At 38.2% G+C, this 27,523-nt stretch overlaps 1 protein-coding gene across 1 annotated transcript in view; it reads right to left on the bottom strand.

The window, feature by feature from the left end:
- LOC105198558 overlaps nt 1–27,523 on the bottom strand; it is a 61,707-nt gene that overhangs the window by 4,815 nt on the left and 29,369 nt on the right. Inside the window, exon 2 of the mRNA XM_011165305.2 lies at nt 44–304. Coding sequence (XP_011163607.1) covers nt 44–298 — 255 coding nt within the window. The 5' untranslated portion in view covers nt 299–304. The remainder of the gene's footprint in view (nt 1–43; nt 305–27,523) is intronic.

Genomic DNA, 27,523 nt, shown 5'->3' with positions numbered 1-27,523 from the left:
TTAATTAACGCGTTAGTTCGTCGCGTTTCGTATAAAGCCTCACCTGAGATTTTAATCCGCGAAAGAAGGTCTCGAGCTGCTCTCGTTCCATCTGGCTAACCGGATCGAGACGAGACTCGTCGCTGTTCTCGGAGCTGTCACTACCCTCGTAACTCGACGTTGCGGAAGTATCCGCCTCGCCCGTCGAGGACAGCCGTCTTCGTGTGGTGCCGCTGTACTCGCTGTAATAGGATGAGCTGTGTAGCGACAGATTCGACTGCAGTGCGGGACAGGATGACGCGTAAACTGGTCCGTTCATTGTTTCCTGGAAATAAAAGAGAATGGAAATGGTATAAGTAAAAGATCGACAGTTTCGTGGGCGTGCACTTCTGTTTATTGAAAGAAATCTCTTTCAAGTTGATGATGAAACGAGAGTTTTGAGAATGTTACTAACATTCATGCTATCATTTATAAAAGATAGTTTAAGAGATAAAAAAAAAGAATCTTTTTAAATCACGACAGTAATTTTCTTTTTTATTGCATTATGCGAAGCTCTTTTGTAGCAAAGATAGAACTCGTGAGGAATTTAGTATGCAATGTAAAATTCATTACGCAATATTGAAATACATCGAATACAAAGGGCATTTATTATTTCACGGGAGGGAAGAGAAATCGCTTGCTTTCTGCGAACGCGCACGAAAGCTCATCGATTTCTGGTACAGCCTGGATTGTGCGGGCATCCTGATGCCAGCCTATAAATATCTGCGAGCTCCTTTATTAAGTTGTCTCCCCGAAATTTCAATCGTCTTCAAGAAATGAATCCGTCGAAACGTCACAATTAATCAACCCGTGCGTTCAATCTTTTTACGCTCTTAATTATTACTTCCAAGTTTAGAATTTATGCTGACACGTTACGTAAGTAATAATTATACTAATAACGAATAATAATACTCTATAGAATAACCTTCAGAAGATTTATAAAAAATATTTCTGTCAAGAGATTTTTGAGAAAAATTTAATAAAATCTTAAAATTCAATAAAATGTCAAAATGTACCAAATATTTTAAAGATATAAACTTTCTACAACACTTTGTTATTGAACAATATATAAGACTGCAATTGTTTATTGTACGTGTTGTTACAATGAACTTATTTGCGAGATAAAGCCAGTATAAAATTTTTTACGCGAAACACGAGTTCAATGTAAACGAACGAGAGCGTTCGCACGGGTGGAGGACCCCTCTATGCTCTGCCAACGCCTGACCTCAGAGGTGAGAAAAACTAGGTCGTCGACTTCGATACTACGATGACGCAAGGGGGAAAGAGTGAGAAAGAGAGTGAACGAGCTGAACGGGAGAGGGAGAGAGAGACTCCAGCAGCAGCCGGCTATACGTGAGAGAGCTAATCAGCCACCAGCAACCCAGGGTCGACCCACTTAATACACGCGAGAAAAGCTCGGCCTTAATTCGATTGGCATTGCATTAATGAATCGGCCGGGTGACTAATCGCTGTCTGTAACGTCGTCGGCGCGGTTCTAGGAAGAAATTCTACTACGGGTGCGCGATTACGACGATGACGACCTCGTATCCCTTCTCGTTCATTGATGGTGACGCTCTGATGCGCGATCGTGTCAACGATTCCCTGGCACTTGACGAGCGCATTCCACCGTTACTCACGATCGTTGATGACGCATCGCCGCTGATCCGGTCTTGTTAACCCTTAAACGGACGAATAGAGAAATGCTAATAAAAATTTATTTTCCCAATGAAACGTAACGCGATGCATATATTCACGTTGCATTTCACGCAGAATAAAATTCTTTTTCTTTTTTCATTTCACTGTCTCTCCGGTTTTATTTGTATATTTTATATATTTCGTCCATGCATATTTCAACCGCATGTCGTATTCGTTCCACTAAATAACGGATAAAGTTTTGAATTCTGATTGACAAGCTAAAAATAAATATGTTACACCGAACATTTACTGGAATGTCACCAAAAACAATATATAAATTCTCTTAATAAAAAAATAACCAATAAGATACATAGATCAATCATATTGAATTTTTTCAATAAATTTGATTTAAAAAGCAAATATAAAAAGGAGCTACTTTCTCTTCCTGAATAACATTTATTATATTTGAATAACGTATTATAAATTACATGACAGGCATTTTCTAAAACTGACTTTTTGTAAAGCGGAAATGGAGAGACACTTCCTTTAAGTTAATTAACGCAGTAGTACGTTTCACGACAAATCCGCATTCTTAACGAGCTATTAATTATGACTGTCAGCACGACGTATAATTTAGCAAAACATTACCTTAATCATGTAAATTCGAGCGTCACCGTTGAAATAATCTATCTCTGACGTCACGTTAGACAAAATTCCATATTGTGAGTATAGGCGGATTGATATGACACTATTGATTTATGTAAATTCAATAGGCGTTCGTGTTAGGTTCGTGGAAAGAAAATGCAAATACCGGTGATACACCGGTAGGAGAGGGCGACTCTCCCTTTCACAATCGACCCGCATCTATCGGTCTTGCTACCGGGCATAGTATCATATGCGCGCGATGGGATATCACGGCGGCGAAAACATGACGATACAAATTGAAACGCGAGCCGGTCCATGTCCCCCGCGTGTCTGTGTGTGAAACGCACACCGGAAGTGCATTGTCCACATTACGGCGGGGGATGTGCCATTGTTCCGCGATAAGAGCTCGGCTTCGTTTCGCTCCTAGATAAACTGCAGATAATTACGATCGCACGCCGCGCCGCTCCGTATTCTCACGAAGCCGGCGCGCACGCTTCGCTTGGGAGGCAGAAAATAATTATCAGGCGAATTAATTGGATTGCAACGAGGTGGTAGGCATACTTGTGAAACTTCCTTTCTTTTTCGAGTAAAAGTATTTCAGGATTCCATAATTTCTACTTTTAATAGATTTACTGCGTTAAATTCTTAATTAGTATAAATAAGAAATAAGGACAAGTGCTATTTTTTTGCGTCGAAGCGAATCTTGTTGCTTAATAACATATTTTCATATTAATTATTAAATCTTTATCAAATCTGACGATCAAAATTAATTTGAGATACTATTTCTAGCTTCAGTTTACGATTGCATTTTTAATTCGACATATCGATACGCAGTTTATAAAATTGAAAAATATATTTTATATGAAAATATTATTAAGCGCCAAGATCCGTTACGATTGAAAAATGGTATTTTTAATTATTTCTTATGTTATTCATATATTGGTCTAATGCTCAACTTATTATTTTAATAATAAAATTATAATTATTGAAACATTATTACGTGATATTATCACAGTTTTAATTAGTCAAGATATTAAATGGTTGACTGGATAACATTGAAAATGCATGATAAATTATAATCTCTTTGAAAAACCAATTTTAAATTATATAATAGAAAATGTTAAACTCTTTTTGAGAGATTAAAATTAATTAAAAATTTATTCTTAAATTAATTGCAGGTATTTTTAATTTCGTATTTTAAAAGTAAAAAAGTACATTGTTATATTCAAGTAAATGCTTTTTTTATATAAAAAAGTGTCATGTTCTTTAAATAAATCTGTAGATGGAATATATTAATATAGTGTCGTATTTGTTTTTATTTATTAATCGTAATTTGAAGCGTATCAATGAAATGTATCAGTCTTACTTGGATTCTTTTAAGTGCTGACACGGAAAATTTTCGTTTGTTGAAATTTAACAAATACGTTCATGCTTTTTGTCCCAGATGGAAGATTACGTAAGCGTACACGTGCGATTGCGAAAAGCATTAGAAAGTGGGACGACGATAATATATCTTATCGCATTGCATCAATTAAGCGGCGATAAACAATGCGGAATGCACTTAAGGAAAATTCGAGGACGCGATGCGACGGTGTCGAGTTAATTGCGGGTAAAACTTTGCGCAGGATGCAACCGGACGACGAATCGCTATGGGCAATTCGGTGGAAGTCGAAACGACTCTGCCGTAATTGCGCCTCATTAGAGACTTGAGACGAATTCACGCGTGAGTGAAAACCTATTTGAGCTAAATGAACCTTAAGGCAAGGCGTAGGGTTTTAACATGTTTACTACCAGGAACGGGATGGAAAAACCTTTGCCATGCTACATTTTTAATAGTTTCATTAAAAGTAGTGCATGTCTTTTAAAATGCAATTTCTTGCAAGAGGTAGTTTTGATGCCTATATTAAAAATCCCAAACTCTAATTATTTTTTTCAAAAATTAGTAATAAGCATAAAAAAGTTTGCAGTGATTAATCGGATCCATTAATTACTTGAGAGGATGACAGAGGGAAAAGAAGAACAAAAGATGAATATTACAATATTCCAGGTTTAATCGACTTTATTTCGATGCATACAATTCTGATTAATGCAAACACGAGCCGTCCGAGTACTGGTTAACGTTATCGTTCACTGCACCGCCGAAGTGACGATGAAAATTGCATTAATCTTAATTGTATTTGTCAGAAACTGCATGGGAAATACATAAATATATGCATCGAGAAGAAGTCCGTTAAGCCTGCAGTGCTTAATTTTTTTCCATCTTTTCCCGAGATTTATTATTCTACTAATAAATGTATGCGAATTGAGCATTTGTGAAGTCGAATCAAAACGAATCTTTTTGATAGCATGTTCGAAATGAAAGTAAATATGAAATTTTCATGTCGAATCGAATTGAATTGCATCTCTTTGATTCGGATCAAATTTTAATTAAGTTTTCCCGGATTCACATTACATGCTAATTTAAGTGTAATAAAGTATTTTCTGTAAAGTAATGACGTTGCACGGATCATTTTTAATAGAGAAAATTATTCACAAGAATTTTAGAAAATAATTACAAAAAATAATGTACTAAATAAAAATTTATTAGATGCTGGGTAATAAGTGAGAGTATCATAGTAATAAAGGAGCATTGAATACATGTGAGTGTTCTGAATAATGATTCAATATACATCTAAATCCTATATTTTTCTATATTATATTTTACATATTCTACGGAATAACTTGAAGTTATATATATTTAATATGTTGATATATTACGAGAGATCGGTGCGTCACACGCACGATAACGAACGTATTAAAACAATATCCAGAAAGATTGTGTTGCAGTAAACTAAAACATCATCGATATATCAAATATTGTGTCTAAGTGATTCTAGGTAAAGAAATGTTCGATATCAGCAATATCAGAACGATATCGCACTACCGAGAAATGATTTTAAGTATACACAGAAAAATATCGTTATCGTGCTAAGAAAAGTGATTACACAATTTTTAGTGTTCTTTTTTAAAGTAATAATCTTTGCAAAGAATATTTTCTTGATAACAGTCTTAAAATATCACCCTCATGTCGTTTTTTCGAAAGTGATATTTACTTAAAATCTTTATGTACACACAAAAAAAAGTATATATTTGAATTAAGTAAATATTACTTATTTCAAAATTATCCTAAGTTTATTGTAAGCATCAAACTTATTCAATATTTATTCTGAATTTTAGTTATTTAATAATAAAAAATATTAAGTTAAAATAAAAATTCTATTTGCTTATTAGTCTGACTTTTCTTCGATACAATTTTATTTTACGTACGTTGTGTAATTTGCGATTTTTTTTTAAAGCTAAAAGAATGCGATGATTTACATTACGCCTAAATTTTTACTTAAAGATCTCGGAAATATCAAAATTGGGAGTCCCACATAATAATGTGCAATCGGCCGGAATGTCATTACGGGAATTTCTATTTGATCCCGATTTCAAGAAACTGTCGGAAAACGTTCCGAGAAGCGAGATTATAAGTGAACAAAAAATCGCGCCACGCGGGCATTCCTCCCCCCCACTCCGCCACCTGATGGTCAACCCGAGTCGTCGCGGTGTTATTTACATTTGATTGTTTGGTCGCGCGCCTTGCTTCGCACGGACGCACACCGTGAAGTCGGCCACAGAGTAAGGTACCAAGTACGCACGAACCTCCGTTCGAAACATCTCTATTACTTACTGTCTCAAGAAATGCAACGAACGAGATGTTCGTAGACTAGATTTTTAGTAACCGTGCGATTTTTATGCCTATCGCGTATTTATCGATGCGGAGCGTGCGACTAATGGACTTTGTTGTTAAACAGTTGGTAGAAGTGGCTCGCCAGTCACCCCCGAGTACCGACACGGTCGCGTTCGACGTTCGTTATTGATCGCGGATCGAGAAGGGTAATTCGCCGATAAGAGGCTCGAGTGATCCTCGGAACGGTCCCAAGGACCTTCCCAAGGATCCTCCGATGCCGATGGAAGTGGTCACGGACGGTAGTCGGCCCTCGCGAAACGGGAGGGAGTCGCGGAGTACCGCGCTTCGGTAATTGCGTTGCAAGCGTCGCGTCGTGTGTGAGGGAGATGTGTTTCGACGGGTAAAGGATGGAAAGGACGCGTGTCGAAGGTGCGTAGCGGAAAGTGCGTGTCGAAAGCACGGATGGCGAGAGAGGCAGGGTGATGGAAAGTACTTGAAAGAGTCTCTAACGGAGTAAGGACTTCGCGAAAATTCTGAGGTGCCTACGTCACGCGCGGCGACAGTAATGGCAGCCCGCGGGCGGTGAGGAGGGGGGCAGCGTCTTTTTCCGGCTAATTTCCGAGGAGCTCCCGGCTAATCGTTTTTGTTGTTTAACAGTTGGTAGAAGTGACTCGCCGCAGTCACCCCTGGGTACCGACACGGTCGCGTTTGACTTCTGTTATTGATCGCGGATCGAGAAGGTAATTCGTCGACAAGAGGCTCGAGCGGCTCCAGGAACGGTCCCCAGGACCTTCCCGAGGATTCTCTGATGCCGATGGAAGTGGTCGCGGGCGGTAGTCGGTCCTCGCGAAACGGGATGGTGTCGCGGAGTATCGCGTTTCGTTGATTGCGTCGCAAGCGTCGCGTCGTGAGCGTGAGAGAGAGAGAGAGAGAGAGAGAGAGAGAGAGAGAGAGAGAGAGAGAGAGAGAGAGAGAGAGAGAATGTTTCGATATGCAAAGGACGGAAAGGATGCGTGTCGAAAAGTGTGCGTATCGCAAACGCGAGGTGGCGTGGAGAAAAATATTTGAAAGTGCCTCTAACGGAGTAACGACTTCGCGAAAATTCCGAGGTGCCTACGTCACGCGGCGAGTAGCAATGGCGGGCGTTAGGGGGGGGAGGGGGACCAACGTCTTTTTTTTTGGCCGATTTCTGAGGAATTTTCGATGCCCTGTAGAAGTGGTCGCGGACGGTGATCGCGTCCTAACGAAACGAAACGGGCGCGGGCGTCGCGGAGTGCTAGCAAGTGTTGTATGTGCGTGGCGAAAAGTGCGAAGTGAAAAAAGTGGTGTGCGATGAAAAGTGCTTAGAAGTGCCTATAGTGGATTACTCAAGAAAATGCGAGCAGCAATGGGAGCGGCCGAGGGTAACAACGAACGTGGTCGTCGAAAAGTAAGTCTTTATATGTGCAAAGTATATCTATTTTGATGAGAATTCCTCGCGAGCGATTTACGGCGAATAAAATAAAATTGGAGTAGATTAGAGACTAGGTCGGGTAAAATTGCGCGTAGAATCTTCTCTTAGAATTGATCTCAACAATCGTGATACTTCGTGGGACTCTGGCGAAATTTTATCATGCCCGAGGCGATCGTTTCACCGAAGAGATACAACAAGAAATCGCGCCGTGATCGCTTCGGCACGCTCGCGAGACGATAGACAGGTGCGTCGTCCGGTTGTGGATGAAAGATTAATTACTGCCGGACTAATTAGTTTTGTGGTTGCAGCGGGGATATACACGCTCGGGCTGGAAATTTATAGCTCGTCCAGCGCGGCGCGCGCTCTGTCGAGCGTAAAACGTGCTCGCAATTAAAAGTAGGTAACCCGGAGGCCTTGTCGGCTCTATTGTCGGCTTGTCCGGGTTAGAGCGCCGCTCTTCCGCGGCTCATTCGTTTTGATTAGCCGACACGATTAATTGCTTTCTTTCGTAAGCCGCGCGGAAATTCGGCGAACCTTTGTTTCGCGGAACACCATAAATATCGGTTAAACGCGGTTTAACTGTTTCTCCGCCTTTTCCGAGAAACAGGAAAGCGAACATGACGCAGGATTATTCGAGTCTCGCTTGATTTTAGGTCGAGGTAAAATTTAATGAAAATCGTATACACGCTTATAAACGCGGAAGTGCATTGCGAGCGATGAATTTTTCCTGTTTATGAAATCTATTCGATTGCCACGTTGTGCGATTAGTGCCTATATTTTCACCGATGCAGATCAACTTTCATCTCAGTTTAATTCTCTTTATCTTTTTTCTAAAAATTAGGAAAAAATAAAGAGTGAGTTGACTTAAGATCAAAGTTAATCTGCGTTGGTGAAAATGAACATAAGATTTTCGGATCGACAATAATTTATAAATAAACGCTTCTTCACAGATAATTCTGTCGCTCTACTCGAAGTTCTGCGACTGTTGATGCTCAAACATTTTCAGAATGCTATTTTAGGTGCGGCGATGCGTCTCGCTTTCGCAAAGTTGTCCCTACAATGACGAAAGATGTTCAGACGCGTCTCTCTGCTCGTGACACCCTTCTCGGATATTTCTCATGCCTGTTGCGCGAAACTCTCCTCCACTCTCCTCTCGTTTCTTGGCAGCAGGAGCAGCAGCAGCAGCAGCAGCAGCCTTCTCCTTCGCGCCGTCTCTCAGAACCGAGAGTCGTGACGGCACAATAAATGTGAATACAAACGACAACGGGATCCATCGACACGGCTTTAGCAGACACATAGTCTTTCGTCTATTTCTCGTTCTCTCCATAGTTCAGCTTTATCATCCATCTCGGCTGCTTTCTCTCTCTCTCTCTCTCTCTCTCTCTGCTTCTATCTCTCACTTTCTGTCATTCCGTGCTATCTGCCGCATTGTCTTTTCCACCTCGATGCTCCATTGCATTCTCTGCATCATATCCCCTCTGTTAGGCACCGTAACGTACCCCTTAGCTACCGGTGCATGTGCACGCGCGGGATGCGTTCGCGCCGCGGAAATGCGGTTGAACGGTGCAACGACCGGCGGGAATTCCGCGCGTGACGCATCGGGAAACTTTGGCGTTCCCAATGGTTAACGTGTCTATGGACTCGTGAAAGTCCTCCATGTTACGGGGAAGCGTGTAATGAGGACAAAAGAGAGGCGAGAAAGACGGCGAGAGACGAGCGAGTCAAGCTCGTTAATGGAACGCTGGAAGGTGGAGTTGCGCGGCATTTATTCAATGTGCAAAACGCATCGCCGAGATAATGTCACGTTGTGACGGTCGGATCCGCAGGCAGTTTGCTCGGGCGATTAGATAACACTGCGGGATTTAAATGGTCGTCGCGTCGCTTAACGTTCTACGATACAGCTTCGACTGCTACCGCTGCTCCGCGCCGTATCTTAAAAATATTGAGCTGCAAATGGAAGTGCATCTTATATGTATATTTATCGAGCCGCTGCTGGAAGGACGTTGCAATACGTCTCGTAGTTTAACATCAATCTTTTTCTACATCATCCCGCGCGCACTCGCGCATGTTTTTCCCCATTTCCATCTCCGCGTTCTACTTTTCTCGGGCTTTAATTTAAAAGTGCGCTGGAAATATTCGAGAGGAGGAAGGCTCGCTCTGTCTCACATTCCCTCTCTGTTTAATATATGTAGCGCCGTGAGATATTTGAAATATTTTGCTTCTTAATATTTTACGTGACGCAGAAGGGAATGTCGGGAAGACGTGAGAATTAAGGCTAACGTCGCCCGAATACGACAGCGACGTCGGTCGATTTGAATAACGTCGCTGGTACTGCAATTGCTACACGGCTGACGCGATGCGATGCGATGCGATGCGATGCGTGCCGAGATTAATGCTACTTTGGAGCAACGAGCGTGCATTGCCCCTGTTCACGCTAATTACATGCCACTTAATATGCATTATTAAACAACGCGAGGATGCCTAATCTCAGTTTTTTTTATCTTCTGCATTCGTCGGTCGTTTCCAGTTCCACGCATAGTCGTTAATCTATGCCGACATATGAATTTTTCGCATTAGTTCACGACAACCAAATAATTATAGATTTTAATAAATTTATTTATAAACTTGAAGTACTTGCAATTTTATCATAATTCAATATGAATTTGCTCGTTCACGTGATTTTAGATTAGAGGAAATTTCGTTTAGAGAAAAGTTGCCGAGTGTATATTATTTGTTTTTTTCTTTTTTTTATATTTTCCATTTCCCAGTTCTACGCAAATAAACATTGGAAATTGTAGCTTGATATTTTTGGTAGCTAAACGAAAAGGTTGGTTTTGCTGAAATATCTATAAATTTTGCTGAATACAGAAATCGATTTTGTTGGATTATTTTGATGGTCGAGCAAAATTTATTTTCAGATTTATATTCTAGCGACATTTTTAGATACTTTAGCAAAATCATTTTCTAAATCGTATCATCTCTGAAAGTATCGAATTTATAAATTAAAATAATTAAAAATATAAGGAATCATTAACTAACATTTAGTTTATCAATAATTTATCAAAATTTAATAATAAGTAACAAAAATGAAAAGATAAAGATTTACTTGACTTTATTTTTGCAGTTGACATATTTTTATTCATACCAATTATTTATAGTTTCTCTATTATCATTTATCAATCTTATATTAATATCATTTATTGTAAAAAAATTTGTTATTGTACGATTTAGAAAATTTTATATATTTTAAAAAAATATTAATTTAATCCGGCACGATTAGACAACTGGTATCCATTTAGCAATTCTCTTTTAATTATTGTTGAATATTTATTATATTGAATGATTTTACAATGATCGTTGAGTCGTCATTTGAAATTTTCATTCTCCGGGTTCACACGAACGTCTTCTTGCTCGTCGCAAGAGACGAAGACCCATCGTGTAATCGTCGAATGAATTAATTGATAAATTGCCTTAATTATGTCAGGGAGAGAGCCAATAGAAGCACGCTTGTTCTGTCCGAAACTCGGTCCGCAGTTGTACAACGGTAATTATCTCCCCAATTAGGCGTGCGTCGTCGTCCACGAAAACAAGTGGCGGCCGGCTGCATGCGAGGTACGACAGAAATGCCAGACGCGTGACTACTCGCATAGTAGCGTAATTATTACGAGGTACATGAATGGCTGTAATGAGAGATGGCGTCATTTCCATCAGCAGCGGCCGGCACTTGCGGAGAAATCGAGGGGACGAGCGCTCACGGACGGATTCACTCACTTTCTCGTCTCTGTTTCGCAGATATTCAATCATTCATGAATCACAGCGCATGATTAATGGCGAGCGAACATGACCGGATCGGATTTGACCCAACGTGATCCGTGAGCTTGCCCATCTAATTCCATTTCATGGATTTAATATTGGATTATTATTATGTTTCTCATTGGAGATTAATCTGCCATAAGTAATATATTTTATGTAACACAGTTTGAGATCAGAAATAAAAATTAAATAGAAACAGATATTTATTATAATTCGAAAGCATTGAGAATATAATAACTTTTATATTAAAAATGATTAAAATTAGACTACATTATGTAGTTATTTTTTACTTGAAAAGAATTATTAAACTTAATAGTTCTGAAATGATAAAAGATTAATTTTTATTTTGTTGTAAAGCCAAAAGATAGAAATTAATTTGTTATATTATTTATAATTATTTTTAAAATGAGAAAAATGATTTTAAAAAACTATGAGAAAAGTAATTAGCCGAATTTTTTGGCTGCAATTTAATTTTATTTTGCCTTCAGTAAATTACGTAATTTACTGAAATTACGTAATTATGTTTCTTTGAAAATACCGAATAATACGAAAAATTTGACATAAAATAACAATTAATTTGTGTAACATATTTTTTTTTATTAAAAAAGTGAAAATTTATTTGTTACATAAATATGAAGTTTAATATACAACCATTCATCAAAGCTAATTAAATATACGAAAATGTACAGAATATTCAGCGTGAATGTACCTGTATTGTATAAAACAATTATATAAAAGTCAACAAATAAGTCGGTTGGTGTGTACAGCGCTCGACGCGAGTTTGTTTTTCTATTGCTTATACAAGGTCGTCGCGCTATCATTCGCACGGTAAACGCTTGACTGAACAGCAGTGCGATTCGCGCCGTGTTATCTCACACTACCCCTCGAGACGCAATCGCAACAAGTACGAGATACCGAACGCGTCCATTCTCTACGAATTACGAGCGCACGCTATTAACTCGTGTGATTAATGGCCTGCGAGTTATTGAAACGATGGCTATTTGTCGGAATGAGTATTTCACACGTTTCTGTTAAAGGAAACGGAACGATAAGTAGGAATTATTAGTTACTATTCCATTATGATATCTACAGGCAATAATTCTCGATGTTTTTTAGTATTTAGTTTCGTATATTTCGTATAACGCTTTGTAATTGAAATAACGAAGAATAGCTGTGACACAATCTGACACATACTCGGCATTCATTTTTTTTAAGCATGTCGACTGATTTTTCCCGGACAATAATTTTTATTAGAAGTCTTGAAATGATTCAATCGATCAAAAAGGTCTCAAAATCTTTGGAAAAAGAAACAAGAACAATTTCTTCTTTATTTTTTCTTTATACGAGATAAGGAAAATAATTATCAAGTTATTAAAAGATATTAATCTTCAAATTTGATGAAAAATCACCAGCAACGAAACATTGTAATCTCAATGTTAAATGCATTGCGGTACGTATCCTTAACCCTTGTAATTACTGTATTCCGATTTGCTCGTTAACTCGAAATGCAAACTCAATGGAACTCAATGGATATTTCATCATGAGCCGTGTAAACGGGAGAGTCGTAAAATGTCGCGCAAAAGGCTTTTACTGGTAATTAATCCGTGCGCAATTATAATTATCTGCGAGTGTTTTTCGCGAGTGTTGTGCGAGTGCAACGCGAGAACGAAGCCAGATGACGAATCCTGATGGCCCGAGCAGAGTAGAAGACTTAGAAAATACCTTGCGGTTAGTAATTACTTCTTGTATTCGCATACATTTCTTCATAAACATTATATAATGTAAAATGTACATTAGCCGACGTACATTATCGGATAATGTACATCTCATCACATTATTCTTGATCATTGAGGAGCTCGATTGATCGTTAGCTAATCTCGCGTATATTCGGGTCAGCCGGTTAACGAACCGATAAATTTCCATCATTGCGCTGCAGGGATTAAGTCGGAATCATCAGCGATAGGCATGAAACCGTAGGAATTATTTGTGATGTAAATTACAGCCGATTTTTCTTCAGCTCTCGAGTAGACATTCGTAGCCAATTGTCGGACGGCTAACATCGTTCGCTTTCTCGTGACCGAAGTCCTCGAATATTTGCGATCGCGCTATCGTTCACGGAGAATTATTCGCGAATTAATCTCGCTTACCGGCATCCGGCTTGGATGTAGCCTGAAGAGTCAACGACTCTGTAAATCTCGATATTCATGAATTATACGAGCTTGTCTCGTAATAGCCCGTGGAATCTTTGAATTTTCTACTAACAAATTGACGATTGATAGCCAGGCATTAGTGGCGAATTAAGTCAAACATTCACGTGGATTAAACGAGAAGAAAACAGATGCCGAATAACAAATTAATATTAGAAAGTGAAAAGATGAGAAAAAAATAATTTATTTATACATAATATTCAAATCATTATTATATCCGTCTTTGAATTGCCGTCTGATCTCAAGACGAGGTTTCCTTATAGAGAACAATCAGTATTCTGTATCATTTGAATGAATGAAGATTGACGAAATCGATTTTCGTAGGCGAACGCAGAGGCAGATGGTAATGTCTGAAGTGAAGAATGCACTTTCTTACTTTGACTTTTTTTCATTACGCACGGATGTTTATAATATCGTAGCGTAGGATTATAAAAGCTAATGAATTTCTCGCTCTAATCCGAGTTAAACGTTGGGGAAGAAATAAAGTGTTGCAAAGTTTTAAATCTTAGCTTATCTTATGGGGACTTTGTTCCCATGAAGTTTGTTTCTCGGAAAGAGAGATGTGTGTTTTTTTTTAATACACTTGGGTAAATAGGCTTATCGCAATGTAATCGAATGTTTGAAAGTCAAGGACACATGACATTTCATGATTTTCTACTGTATATATTTTTTAAACTTGTTATCATCACGATTGCATGCATTTTTGAAATCTGCAATATATTGCAACGGCAATTAATTGCAAAATTTTGTTTATGATATTTCATTTATGTTCGGCGATTTGTTACAAAATGTTATCTAACACTTTATATGCTAAATGAATTTTAATTAAACCTTGTTTGAATTTCCATATAAATAAATTGGAACCATTCATGATTTTGTTAATAATTATTAATATTTAATAAAATGTACAGCTACATGTTACGAGAAATCGAATGTTATTAGAGATTTCGAATAATTTGAATGTTCGAATAAATTTAATATTTCGACATAATGAATGTAATTAGAATAATTGCGTGAATCCGTCAGCTAGTTAGCTAGTAATATTCATCTCGCAAAGATCGTGATCAGCGAACAAATTTTAATCCTTGATCCTTGACTATCTTGATCACGTTTGTTTCTTACGTGATTGATTTATGCAATAGCAGTTAGTAAGTCTCCTAAGCATTCGTGACGTTGTCGTACGTTTCTTGTAAGGATAATAAATTACGCAACTACCTTCTCTGTATCCAGGAGATATCAAGCCACATTAACTTCTGACTTATTGGAACCTTGATTTTCTTTAGATTAAAAAGAAATTAGATTTAAAAAGAGGTTATTAGATAATCCTTTGATATAATTATTGATATATTATTAGATATTATTATTAGATCCTTTGATATAATTATTGATATATTATTATTCTTTGTATCATGGAAATATTAATATAAAATTAATATCAATAAAGTTAAACTTTAATTAAATTTCTAATTAAATAATTGAAATATGATAAATAATGTGCGTTTCAATATTCGCATACCTCTACGCATAAAGATAATCAAAACGTCGAATATAAAGCACAATATGAAAATTAATGGTTATTAAAAATACTCATTAAAAATGATAAATCATAATTTTATTATTAAGACCTCATTATGCTATTTGATTTATCTAAAGACTTTATCATTTCTACAATATTTTCTATATGTCTGTTCTCTGCAATGATTATCAGTCCATTATTTCATTTCCAATGTTTGTTATCGGTTAATGTTACACGGATTATGTAACAATAAAATGGAGCAGGACTAATGTGTATTTGCCATAATATGTTATAATTGCAGAATATATACATGAACATAATCAAATAAGCACGTAACGAGAAAGCAGCCAATGCCGCTTCGCGTTTCCGCTGATTATCGTGACTATCATCAGGATCACTTCGAAACAGTCGGAGATTTCTCAACCGGTGCATTCTGCTGCTCTAATCGCGATCATGCACGCGTCATATAGCGTTTTGACGGACGGACTGCTTCATTTCGAAACGAAACGACGTCGTTAAGAAGTCACGCGCAACCTAGATCCTGAAGAGGATCTCTCTTTCACTCAAATGTTATTTTACTTATCCACTCCAATATCGAGTTATTCTTTGAAAACTCGTTTCACTCCGACGAACACATATCGCGTATATTCCCTCTGAAAAACTCGTTTCGCTCCGATAAATATCGATGTAAAATGGATTATGAAACGTGAATGCGCGGATTCGCGAAGGATCCCTTCGAAAATTCTCCCCGGGAAAGCTATTTAAGTAGAAAAATTATTTTGCCAAGTGCCTCGCGTTCGCTGATTGAAATAAAGCGCGCGGCGTAGAGAGGAAACAGCCAGTAGCACGGTAACATTTAAATAAAATAGACTCCTTTTGCATTTCATAGTTAAAAAATATGAAACGCGGAGTTAAAAAATATGAGAAAGTGCGTCGTGTTTTTGGCGCACTTACGTTTGTTTTACCCTTCCAATTTGCATTTTAATGAAATAATGCGGTTGTAATGTCGCAGTTTTTCTGTTAATGTATTCACCGTCCTGCATCGCAGGTACATGCGATACGTGAATTGAGGAAAACAGTGTAAGTTTAACGAATGGGCAAATAAAAATGTTTTTACATTCTATTAAAGTTTATGTATCTTTAGTATCGTATAAAATTTCAATTTACTGGGGCGAGCATTGAATGAGCTTTAAAAGCTCGAATACGATTCACGTACACGGCTACGCAAATTTTATTTCATGATTATTACGGATTCAGGGATCCTTCTTGCACCCGTTTATACCGTAAACAGCTTTCGTCGCAAATACGACCGTGTCGATAAACCCCGAACATTCTTGCGCTCTCATTCTCTCTTCCTCTCTCTCTCTTTTTCTCTTTCGTATCCTGTGACACATTGGCACTCTCATTCGCACAGGAATAAAACGAATAGGGCCCCGCTGCGAGCGTTATGCGAGTTCTCGATACACGCGGCGTCGACACGCAAACGTGTCGCATGCAATCCCGATAAGAGCCGTCTTCGAGGCGCCAGGATTCCCGCGGACAGGAATTATCCTTGGCTGCGCCCTGGGACCTTCCCGAGTAGTTTTCCGAGTCAAGCGGATACGCGCAATTGAGATGACAGGACCGCGAAGAGAGAATCCGACGCACAGTGGTGCGAAACGTACGATTTCTCGAACATGACGATGAAACGCTTTTGGCTGTATTACTTTATACGTCTACTTCATTCATATTTTTACATGAGATTCCGATATAATTATTTTTGTCTTCTAATTTCGAGCGTAAGCAACAGAAATATATATACATGAAAAATCATCTAATTATGAAATATTTTACGTTTTATATTTGGCAATGGCCAAAACTAACAACGAACTTCTTTAAATAAGTACTTGAAATATCTTGTTCAATGATTTGTAAATGAAAATTTTCCTAAATATAAATGTATATTTTGTAGCTACATATCTACATGCACGAAGAATTTTGGAAGTATACTTTTAAAACATTTTGAATATAGAACAGGCAACGAACATTTTTTTTGGAAACCTTTATTAAATATCATAATTATTGAATAAAATTCTTAATAAAGAAAATAAAAATATAAAGATAGAAAAGTACATGTAAATTATACAAGAAAATTATACGATATAGTAATACTAATTTCATAATATAATCTAATTTGCAAGATACATATTTACATAAATAACTTATTTTGATATCAACAAAATGCGACAAAATGCTTCACTGATCTGCTTTGGAGAATTTTATTTATTTACTTATCATTTTCTCGCAATATCAATATAAGAATGAAATATCTAATAGAAACGAGAAGAATGACTACTAAATATTTTTAATGATAAAATGTTCTCGAAATAAAAAAAACCGTTTCGACCGTTATGTCCGGGAATTTACATTATTCGCTCCACCGTGCGGCGCGTCGTCACACGCCGGTGGGAAAATCGAGAGTAATTTGAAGTCGCTTTCTTTTCTTGTGTGGGACAACAATCCCGGCGACAGATTAGCGTAAACGTCCTCCGACGCTGGTCGTCGCGTTCCCATTTTGCCACTCGCACGCAATTCTGCAAAACGAGCAGGGAGGTTCGGCGAGATTGCCGCAGTCTCCTCTAGAGCGAACTAAACGTCCGGGATGAACGGCGGAGAGATTCATTTGCCTTTCGCGCGCGGCACATCGCAGACAATGGCCGTAACCACTTGTCTGCGGAGATCCCCTCGCTCGATTCAGCTTCTCGCGCGTCTCCGTCACTAAATTGCTCATTAGACCCTGGCCGCCGCGCCGCCGGTCGATCTTTTCCCTGTCTCCTGAACAATACTAATTCAGGATCCCTGTAAATTCGCGATAAGGCATAAAAATTGTTCTTGTAATAAAATCTCGTACCTCGCTCGCCCCGTTTTATTCAATCTCGCAACTGCGCAGCTTGTGTATGCGATCAACGTTTTACGCGCGGTGTAAAAAAAACTCGTTATCTCACATATAAAGTTTATCTTGCAAAGTGACACAACCGCCGTATCGAGAATAGATACGACACCGCTATTTTCATCGATGTTTTATGTACGATAGGTGACTTATCTCGATTGTTGATTAATCTCGCGATCTTTCGAAAGCCGCGCCTGTCTCAGTAAAACAGCACTCGCTGCTTATTCCACGATTTAAGAATTTGCATAATTCGATGCGCAAATTCATTGATATTTTCCACGAGACGGCCCGAAATGTCCCGGGGAACCGGACGAGACGAAAGAAAAAGTTTATACGGTGCTCAATCTATCCGCTTTCTCCACACGTGTCGGATATCGCCTCGCCGCGCCGTGCGCGCGGTGTAGAAATGTCAGATCGTGGGGAGCACGTGCTACGTGCCGTGCCCGGCGAACAAGAGATTTCAAAATGCCACGCGAACGTCTTCTCGTCTTCTCATTCATGCTGAGAGGTGATCGGTCGTAATTTCGCTGTCTGTTTACATGTTGCATTTATTTCCGACGGAAGAGAGCGACGCGGAAACGTTATGCTAATCCCCGATCAGTGTAGATACAGCGCTGCCTGTGTTATGCAAACATCCGGTTTATGCATTGCGATATTACATGAGATTTTACGTCGTATCAAGCGCATCTTTGCGCATCTATCGTCGAGCTTCTCGTTCCCAAGCGAGATCCTCTCGCGCGTGTGTACGGTTGGAGAGAAAAAGCCACCGTTACGTTATTCGCTTTTTATTCGATACATGGTAAACGCGGCTCGCTAATACGCTGCCATTACGGTTAATAAAAAAAAAAAGAGTTTTGTGAAAATAGCGCGAGCCGGATTCGCGGACAAACCGTTTATCCCGGATTCGCAGCTTCAATGCTGAAAGAGAACAGTGCACTGTGATTATTCGATACACATCGCTGCAGTTTTCAATGTCCGGCGTAAATGCAACTGTAAATTAAAGTGAATATATGTAAAATACGAAACTTGTTTCGCCGCTTAAAGGCGACCCACGCGAGGTACATAAATCCAGAAGATGCTGCTGCACGAAGACACGCACGCCGCCGGTCGTGATATGCCACGGATCCAATCGGCCCCGGCTGGACTCTCCTCTCTTTCTCTCTCTCTCTCTCTCTCTCTCTCTCTCTTTCTCTGTTGGTTGCCGCGCATCTCGCGATCGAGATTCGTATTTGCGCGTAAAAGGCGAACGATAAATAAAGGGATTTACGGCGGGTCTCCCTGAGCCGTGAAATTCCGTATGATGAAAGTGTAATATTGCTCCACGATTTTCGTACCGCCTTCTCTCGCTGTATTTACTCTTCGTACCTCGTACGAACGGAATGCGTGGCTTGATTTGACGTGGCCAATATTTTAAACGTAATCGACCGCGTTATCTGGATTAGATCGGGCGTCAGTCTACGAATCGCGCGAGCGAAACTGACGAGCAAAATGCAGATTTGCGAGGAGCACTTTCCCGTATTTTGTTAAACTTACGGCGGATAGAAGAGATAAATTACATCTTTTCAATCGCTCGTTTGTTTTTTAAGTCTTTTATTAATGTCTACAATACGATACGGTTTTAAAATGCGAATCGTGGAATAAGTGAGAGTTGTTCCGCTGAATGTGTACCGGTGCTTAAATCGTATTTCATAAATATTTTATATTTTTACTTAATATATGTAACACTTTAACAAGTGACAAATATATGAGTTTAAAAATTCAAATGCAAACGATGTTAATTCCAATATCTATGTAGTCAATAATAATGTGATCGTGCAACTTTAGATTGAATTGTTACATATTTTTTTAAATTTATTATAAAATACTTTTATTGTATGTACATATTTGCAATTTTTATAAAGATAAAATCAAACTACTTTTATGAATTTTTTATTGTTTTATAAATTCTATCAAGTTTTCTAAATCATACGAGCACAAGTTTTATTATAATTGATATTAATGTAAAATTGGTAAGTGTTAATAATAAAATTAATAATTGATACGAATAAAAATAGTCAATTGCAAAAATAAATTTAATCCAGCTTTATTTCGACATTCTTAATTTTTTTATTATCATTATTTATCATATCAATATTAAATATCTACTTATTTTTCGATAAATTATTAGCAAAATAAGTTTAATGAATCTATATATTTTTAATTCCTTTAATGCATAAATTTACTTTTAAAGGCGATATGATTTATAACACTTTTCATAGCATGTTGTAAAGAGACTTGTGATAAATTTATTTGTTATTGGTGAAAGGTTAATTGTGTAGTAATGGGTACTTGAAACATCAAACACTGATTTCCGACGTTTGTTTGCTTTTAAATCATTATGGGAACTACAATAAATAATAACATAATTGGTACACGTTCGGCAACTCTCCCCTATTTATCATTAAAGTAACGTTACTACCAAGTAACTAGAAAACAAGATATCCCAATCCGAGTATTACGCTCCGATCGCGTAAAATTGATATCGCGCGGTAAATCGATGGGATATATTATAGTTGCTTTGTCCCCCGTAAGCCGGAGCACGGCGACGGAATACAGGCCGACGTCGAATAATTTCGCGTTTACGATCGGCGTAATCGGGTCGTGGAGTTTTCCGACGTTCGTCGCCGGATGCTGAGCGCAGGAGACGGACGTTTCCCTCCCCGCGTGCATGCACACGCGTGAGCGTGATCTGCATATTCGTCCGCGTGCAGCCTCCGCGCTGCAGTTACCTTTACGGTAACGCATACGTAACGCTGGCGGAGCGCGAGCGAGGCGTATTGTGCAGGCGTGCAATAATTCACGTGGTGTTACGTATTATACGCGCAGAGTTCGCCAGTCATGGTGACAGACGTCGAAATGAGCGAAAGCCCTATTTCTCGCCTCGCCGATGTCGTGAACACGTGCGTGCACGTTGCCACGGCAAAAATTAATGCTTATTTACATGATACACGCGCGATATATCGACGCACGTCGAAGGCCCGGCGATCGCGTCGTCTCTCGAGACATTAACAATGCACGTGCGCGAAAGGAAAAATCGATGAAAAATCAGGTTAACGTTTATAGAGCGCTTTTCCCAGGGGAGCTAGGCAGCGTGGGATTGCGTTGGAATGATGTTGCGTTGCGAAAGCAAAATGCCCTTATTGGATTCCGGGAAATATGGCGGAGTATCAGTCCATGAATAATTTAATCAATCACTGCGTTCAATGGATATTAATCATTTACATATAAATTAATCATCAAATAATAATTAATGACGTATTACAAATGTAGCCGTATATCGATTTTTGCCTAACTCCACTTTCACGCACGCTGAAAGCGGACCGCACGCACACGTTTCGCCCCTCGCATTTAATTCTGAACTACATTGTATCCCCATCGCGGGATTTCCAATAAACGTTGACGACGTTGATAGTTGCGAACGCCTGAATTTATTTGAAATTGTAACGAGGCAGCGCAAAATTTTACATAAAACGGCCATTAAACGGCGCCGATATCTTCGGCCAATACAGCTTGTCACAATTAATGCACCAATGAATTATTGAACGCATCATTTCCGTCCTGTTGACACGATAAAATCGTGTAGCTCGGGAGATAATCAAATGCACATAAAGTGAAATAGAATTTCACTCGCGTGGGCACATTTACGATTCTTCGACGTAGAAGAAGAAAAATGAAGCGGTCTCGAATTACAAAATCGAATGCGACAGGACACTCGTGAAAAATTGAAATTCGGCAGCGCGTTCGTTTATTTCCTTCAATTAACTTCTTAGTATTTTTCACAATCGTCGAAGAGCTTAATCCAGCGGTAGTAATCGCGCTTCAGATTATGCCAATGGGGAATTTCTCGTGGGCGCGCTCGTATATGCACGTGCGTGCATCGCGGTCGTATGCATTAGCCACGGATGCACATGTCTACATTTCATCGGTTCAGTTATACGAACGGACAAAAAGCTACGAGATTAATACCGGATTGTATTACATCCAGAATAAAACTCGCGGAGGATTAAATCCACGAGGGAATAACGCGACTGTGCATGTTTCGAAAGCCCCGCGCTTTCCACGGTAAAGAAGTTTTGCGGATGATGCAGCGGATTTTCATTAGCCGCCGGAACACGGTCGACGCGCGTCTGAAAGTGTAGCAGCCACTCCATCGTTTTTCCATAATATCGCGCGTAATAATAAAGTTCCTTTCCCAAATGATTGTGTATGAGCCGCGGTATAAGGGCAACTGATTCACCTGGGGAGATGCGCGGACGCGCCGCGGTGCCCGGTAATGCAAAAGCCAATTGCGTAATTCATAATAGCGCGCGATTCATGTGACAGCGTAATGGAACGGCGCAACGAACCGGCGACGGTAATGAGATTAATTTCTCGCCGCTTGGCTTCGGTCCGGCGAATTAATTTCTGGAGAATTGAGGCTTAACGCCGAGCTGTGTTACTCGAATAAAGAAATTTGACATGATTCGTTATAGAATAGCTGCACTCTCATCGTAATCAGCGCTTTGATCCGCGCCGTATACTTTGCATCGGGATTTTACAAGAATTTGAAAGGAATTGACGATGATATCCTTGCGCAATTTTCGGTGGGCCGCGAGAGAGGATATTTCTGTATTAAATTCTTCCTCTCCTTCTGCTCTCTCTTTTTCTCGCTTTCTCTCTTCCTCCCGTGGGCGGCAGGGTTTCTGCGAGCGGCATTAATATCGCAGATATTCGTCCGTATAGCTTGGCAACCGAGAGATAGCGGGAACAAAGAGATGCCTTCTCACGCATTCCAGATTTTCATGTATGAATACGTGCCCTTTATGTACTCCAAGTACGCCTTTATCTCGCCTTCACTCCACCTTAAAGTCCTTCACTGCGCGGATGATTTGAGAAATGGTTGCGTAAAGAAATTACTTATATCTTTATGTCGGTCGTAATGTATCTTTAGATCATTTAATGCTAAAAATTTGAAAAAAATTGCACATAATCAAAAAATGGTACTTCTTATTTTTTGTGGAAACTAAAGATTCGTGGTATGTAATTTTGAAGAAAATTTTTATTGGAAAAAGTTGAGAACCGTGTAAACACTTATGATCGAATAAAGATATTAACTAAAATATCCTATTTTCATTAATGTTTTCCAAAATTTTTTATAATTAAAGAAATAAGAGGAAGTTTTCAGTCGAAGCGGATTTTAGTGCTTAATGACATTTTTTTAATTATTAAATATATTTTTCAGTTCTTTAAATTGCGTGGCGGTATAATTATTGAACTTAAAATGTAAACTAAAACTAAAAATAATATTTCAATTAATTTAACCAAATTTAATAACAATGGTACAAGCATCTTAAAAAACTTATTGCGAAAAATGATCGATGAATTTTTATAACGTGTCTTTACTTGTACTTTTAATGACGCTAATTAGCGTTTCTGGAATTAGCGTTTCTGGTTTATTAAATGCAATAAACGTGACTGAACTTACTTAAAAACTATCTGGCAGCAAACTAGAATGCCATATTGCCATATCGGTAAATATCGGTGAAATGATCTCGTAGATACTTTCGCGGGTCTAATTGGATAAGTTCCTATCGAAAGTAAGTGGCGATAGACATCGATAGTTCGTCGCTAATTTATAAGTGGCGGGCAATTTCGTAGCGAAGCAACTTGAATACGTACGACTTGATTGCTGATTGTCGTGTGCGAAACGATCGACCTACTCGACTCGATTTATTTTCGACAATACCGACCGACTCGATTTGCGACACAAAGAGGCGGGAGGAACTCGTTAGATAGCATTTGTTAAGCGAGAGCGTTCAACTTGGTGGATGAGAGAACTCGAAGGACCGTCTATATAAGCGCGACAGAACTTTCCGCGTGAAAACTTCGTCGAGTGAAGGCGAAAAAGACGCAAATCCGACGCGTCTTATGAAGCATTCAAACTCTCGTAACTTACGCGAATTTCCTCTATCGAGAAATTTTTCTTTCGGGCGCTGTTTGCCCTATATTAGCTCTTTTGTAATTAATTATCGTTTTTATTTTAGCTTTCACCTTCGCATACAAATGAAATGCAGTTCAATTAGACGGTTGGGAAATTTCTCGAGTTTATCCTGAAGTAGAATGAAAGAGCCAGATTACAGTGTTTGCCATCTCTACATAAAATTATCTATATAATTAACTGGATAAAGAAGTGTTTTCATCTTTCATCTATTTAGTTTATTAAAATACATATTATCTCCATTTTTATCGTAGATAAAAAAAGTGTTATTTTTTTCAAATTATCTAAATAAACGTAAACAACAACGAGTATTGTTATTAGCTTCAACCTCCAAGTTATTCTAACAAGAGAATGGTTTAAAATGATAACAATAGAATGCACAAATTTCAAAAAATAATAGCACAATGTGAAAATGGCCCTAAAAGTGATTTAAAAACTTCTGAAAAGAACTTTGTTATTATAATGTGAGTTATTATATTCCCTCTATATACTTTTTACCTTTGACTTTTATTTGCGTCTATTGATCCAAACCAGATCCAAGAAAAATTTTTTGTAAGATTAAATTATTTGAAGAAAGAGAACTCTCATTAAGAATATATATAAAAATTTATAAATAAAAAATATGAAGGTATTGTTATGTCCTAAATAATTTTTGCTAAAAAAAATTATTTAGATAAAACGACATAATTTTATATTTTATCTAGATAAATTTAAAATTAAGTCATTTTTATCTCATTCAAGATATATTTACATGTATATCTTATCTTTACCTAGATAATTTTACCTAGGTAAGCTATTATTTAAATATTTTAAATACAACTTTGGCAATTCGAGTAGCGCGAAGTCTGCGCAAATGTAGATAAGCGATTTTCAGAGATTAACGTTTGGAAACCGCTTCTGTCGTGTAATTCTAGGTATCGCGAGAGTTGCAGTTTGCATACGAAGGAGATAGATTAGGTACAATAGATAGATAGGTAGTCTCTATCTCGGGGAATGTGCGCGCTATCAATTCAGGGCTGATGATTCGCTTCCGCCTACGCAGCCTCTTAGTCATTCGACGCAGCTGCCGAATAACAAACAGATGCCACTGCACAAAAATTCACTTCCGCCATCTTGTCGCATGCATACGTCGTACGCCGACGTGTTGCATATTGAGAGCCATTGCATGTTTCACGCATGATCGTATAATATTCCTTATGTTGTTTTGCGATCAAAAAACGAAAGCGCTTCGTAAACGATGTTTTTACTCTCGGGCATGAAAACCGTAGAGATTTTATGAGTTTATCGTACGTACACTTTCCCACATCAAATTTTAACAGTTCAAACATAGATGTAGATACATACAGTCAAAACTCGAAATGCATCAAGGGCAAATTTAAAGTTGAAATTAATTCCTTTCATCAATATTAGTTTTAACTAATTAATTCCACATAAATTAATTTATAAATTCTAGCTTTAGTTAAAACCAGTATTAAAAGACTTGGCTTAGAAGCAATTTTGATTAGTGAAATGAGTTGAGTTTTAATTAATTTTATGACGTGTATAATTTAGATGAAAATATACCGTTGGATTAAAAAATTTCATTTAATGGAACTGCTGTATTTAAAATAAGCTACCACTTGTCGTCGCCTGCGATAAATTCGTCATTCTTAACGAGCGCGGAGGGTCGTTAAATTCCACCCACGTGTCCTCAACTCGCTTACATCGTTAGTCATCCTTATTGGTGCACGTCAGTGCGAGCCATTAGCAGACATTAATCGTTAGGAGTATTTCAAAGCGCGTTTCGAATAAATGCATAACTATCTGTAACATGTGTTGCAATTCCAAGATCACTCAGCGATAATATGCTGCACAGAAATTCCGAATACGTTGAGAAATCGCGACAGCATGTTTTATGACGATAATCCGCGATGAAACCGCACGCACAGGCGCACGCTGTGCGAATATCGATGCAATTTGAAAATAAGTACATGCCCATGCACATTGTTGACGCAAGCGATTTCTTTTATTTGCGAAATAATTTGCTTCTTCTTCGCGAGCTCGTGCGTTTGACTTTATTACGCATCGCGATCTCCTCGAAGAAAATTCACCCGTGTCTGAATGAACGATAAATACGCATAATTATCGCAACGCAACGCAGGCGCTGCACTGAATGATTAATTATCGATTGACGTCAGCGGGTTATATAACTGGGAGCGTAATGTCCGTTGTCGCTGCTCTAGCAACAAGCTTACATATATTTTGAAACGTGTTCAGCCTTCAAAGCGTTGAAGCTATATCGGTATTTAGTGGATAATAAAAAAAAATAATCGCGAAAAAACCTAAAGTCTTTGAAAGCTTTCTGAAAATTTTAAATTTTAGATTTTAGAGAAAAAAAATTTTAGGTATTTAATTTTCCTATATTTCAAAAATTGAAATTGCACAACACAATGTTTACTGGCGAGTTACTTTTGCATATTATAGATAGAACAGTAAGGTATATAAAGTTAAAGATCGCGTTGCGTGCTATGTAAATGACAGCAAGGTCTCACGAAGATTTTTTTTGCGCCGTCTCTAGGAGTTGCGTCGATTAGAGAAAACGTTTTTAATTTCCTCGTGTCAGAAGTCATGCGAAGCGCTTTGTGTCGCGGGATTCGAGGAAGAAGTCTTTTGAGTAACCTTCCGCGTGTAGTAAATGGCAGCGAGGTTCTTAGCGATATTTGCAAGTCTTATTCGGACACTTTACGGCGACAATTACGGAAGATTCTCGCACTAGTACAACAAAGTTCTTTCCGTGCGAAAAAATGAACGCATTAAAAGGCTGGATCTTCTCATTTTAGCTGTATAACAAAGATCTGGGAACGGTGATTAGAGTTGTAGGCCGAAAATGCTGCAATCGTGCAACAATGAGTCGCGATTATTATCGCCTTAAATTGAAATAATGATAGCCATCTGGATTGGATAATTACACAGAATTTATTATTTCAGTTTGTGTAGATTTGTATAGAAGTTGTTGAAGTCATAAGTATCTAGAGCAAGGTCGTCAATGTCGATATATGACTGTGTTTTAGAATTGCATTTCTTAACTAGAACTGAAAAGAAAATTTTTGAAAACATAAATACGAGAACTAGAAGTGTCTTCTCTCAGATGATATGGCAGTTTTAGTATCGTTTCGAATTTTGCAATAATCGAGTTTGTAAAATGAAAACAAGAATGATAAAATGAGAAAAATTCTCTAAAACCGATATAACAGGCAATAATGCTACATTTTTCTTTTATTCTCCTTTCACATAAACCATATATATCAAGCAAATGCAAGTTAATGTGTATGAGGATTCCTAGAAGTCTTTCACTTCGATATAAAACGTTTTTGTCGATTTATATAAAATTTATACACAAATATACCTTATGCTGTTCCGCAAGACGCAACATGTAGCACGACAATATAAAGATCGAATTAGGTTACTAACTTAGATAGAGCTCGTAGTGTCGTGTCTTTTATTCTATCCTATATAATTTTTACTATCTTGAGTCTATCTTAACGATGTGCCAGTTTACCTGCTGCACCTCGATTTTGTATTTTAAACCGCATCATGAGA

Source organism: Solenopsis invicta, chromosome 5 (genome assembly GCF_016802725.1).
Source record: "Solenopsis invicta isolate M01_SB chromosome 5, UNIL_Sinv_3.0, whole genome shotgun sequence".
NCBI lineage: Eukaryota > Metazoa > Arthropoda > Insecta > Hymenoptera > Formicidae > Solenopsis > Solenopsis invicta.
This window is presented reverse-complemented; position numbering and strand designations above follow the sequence as displayed.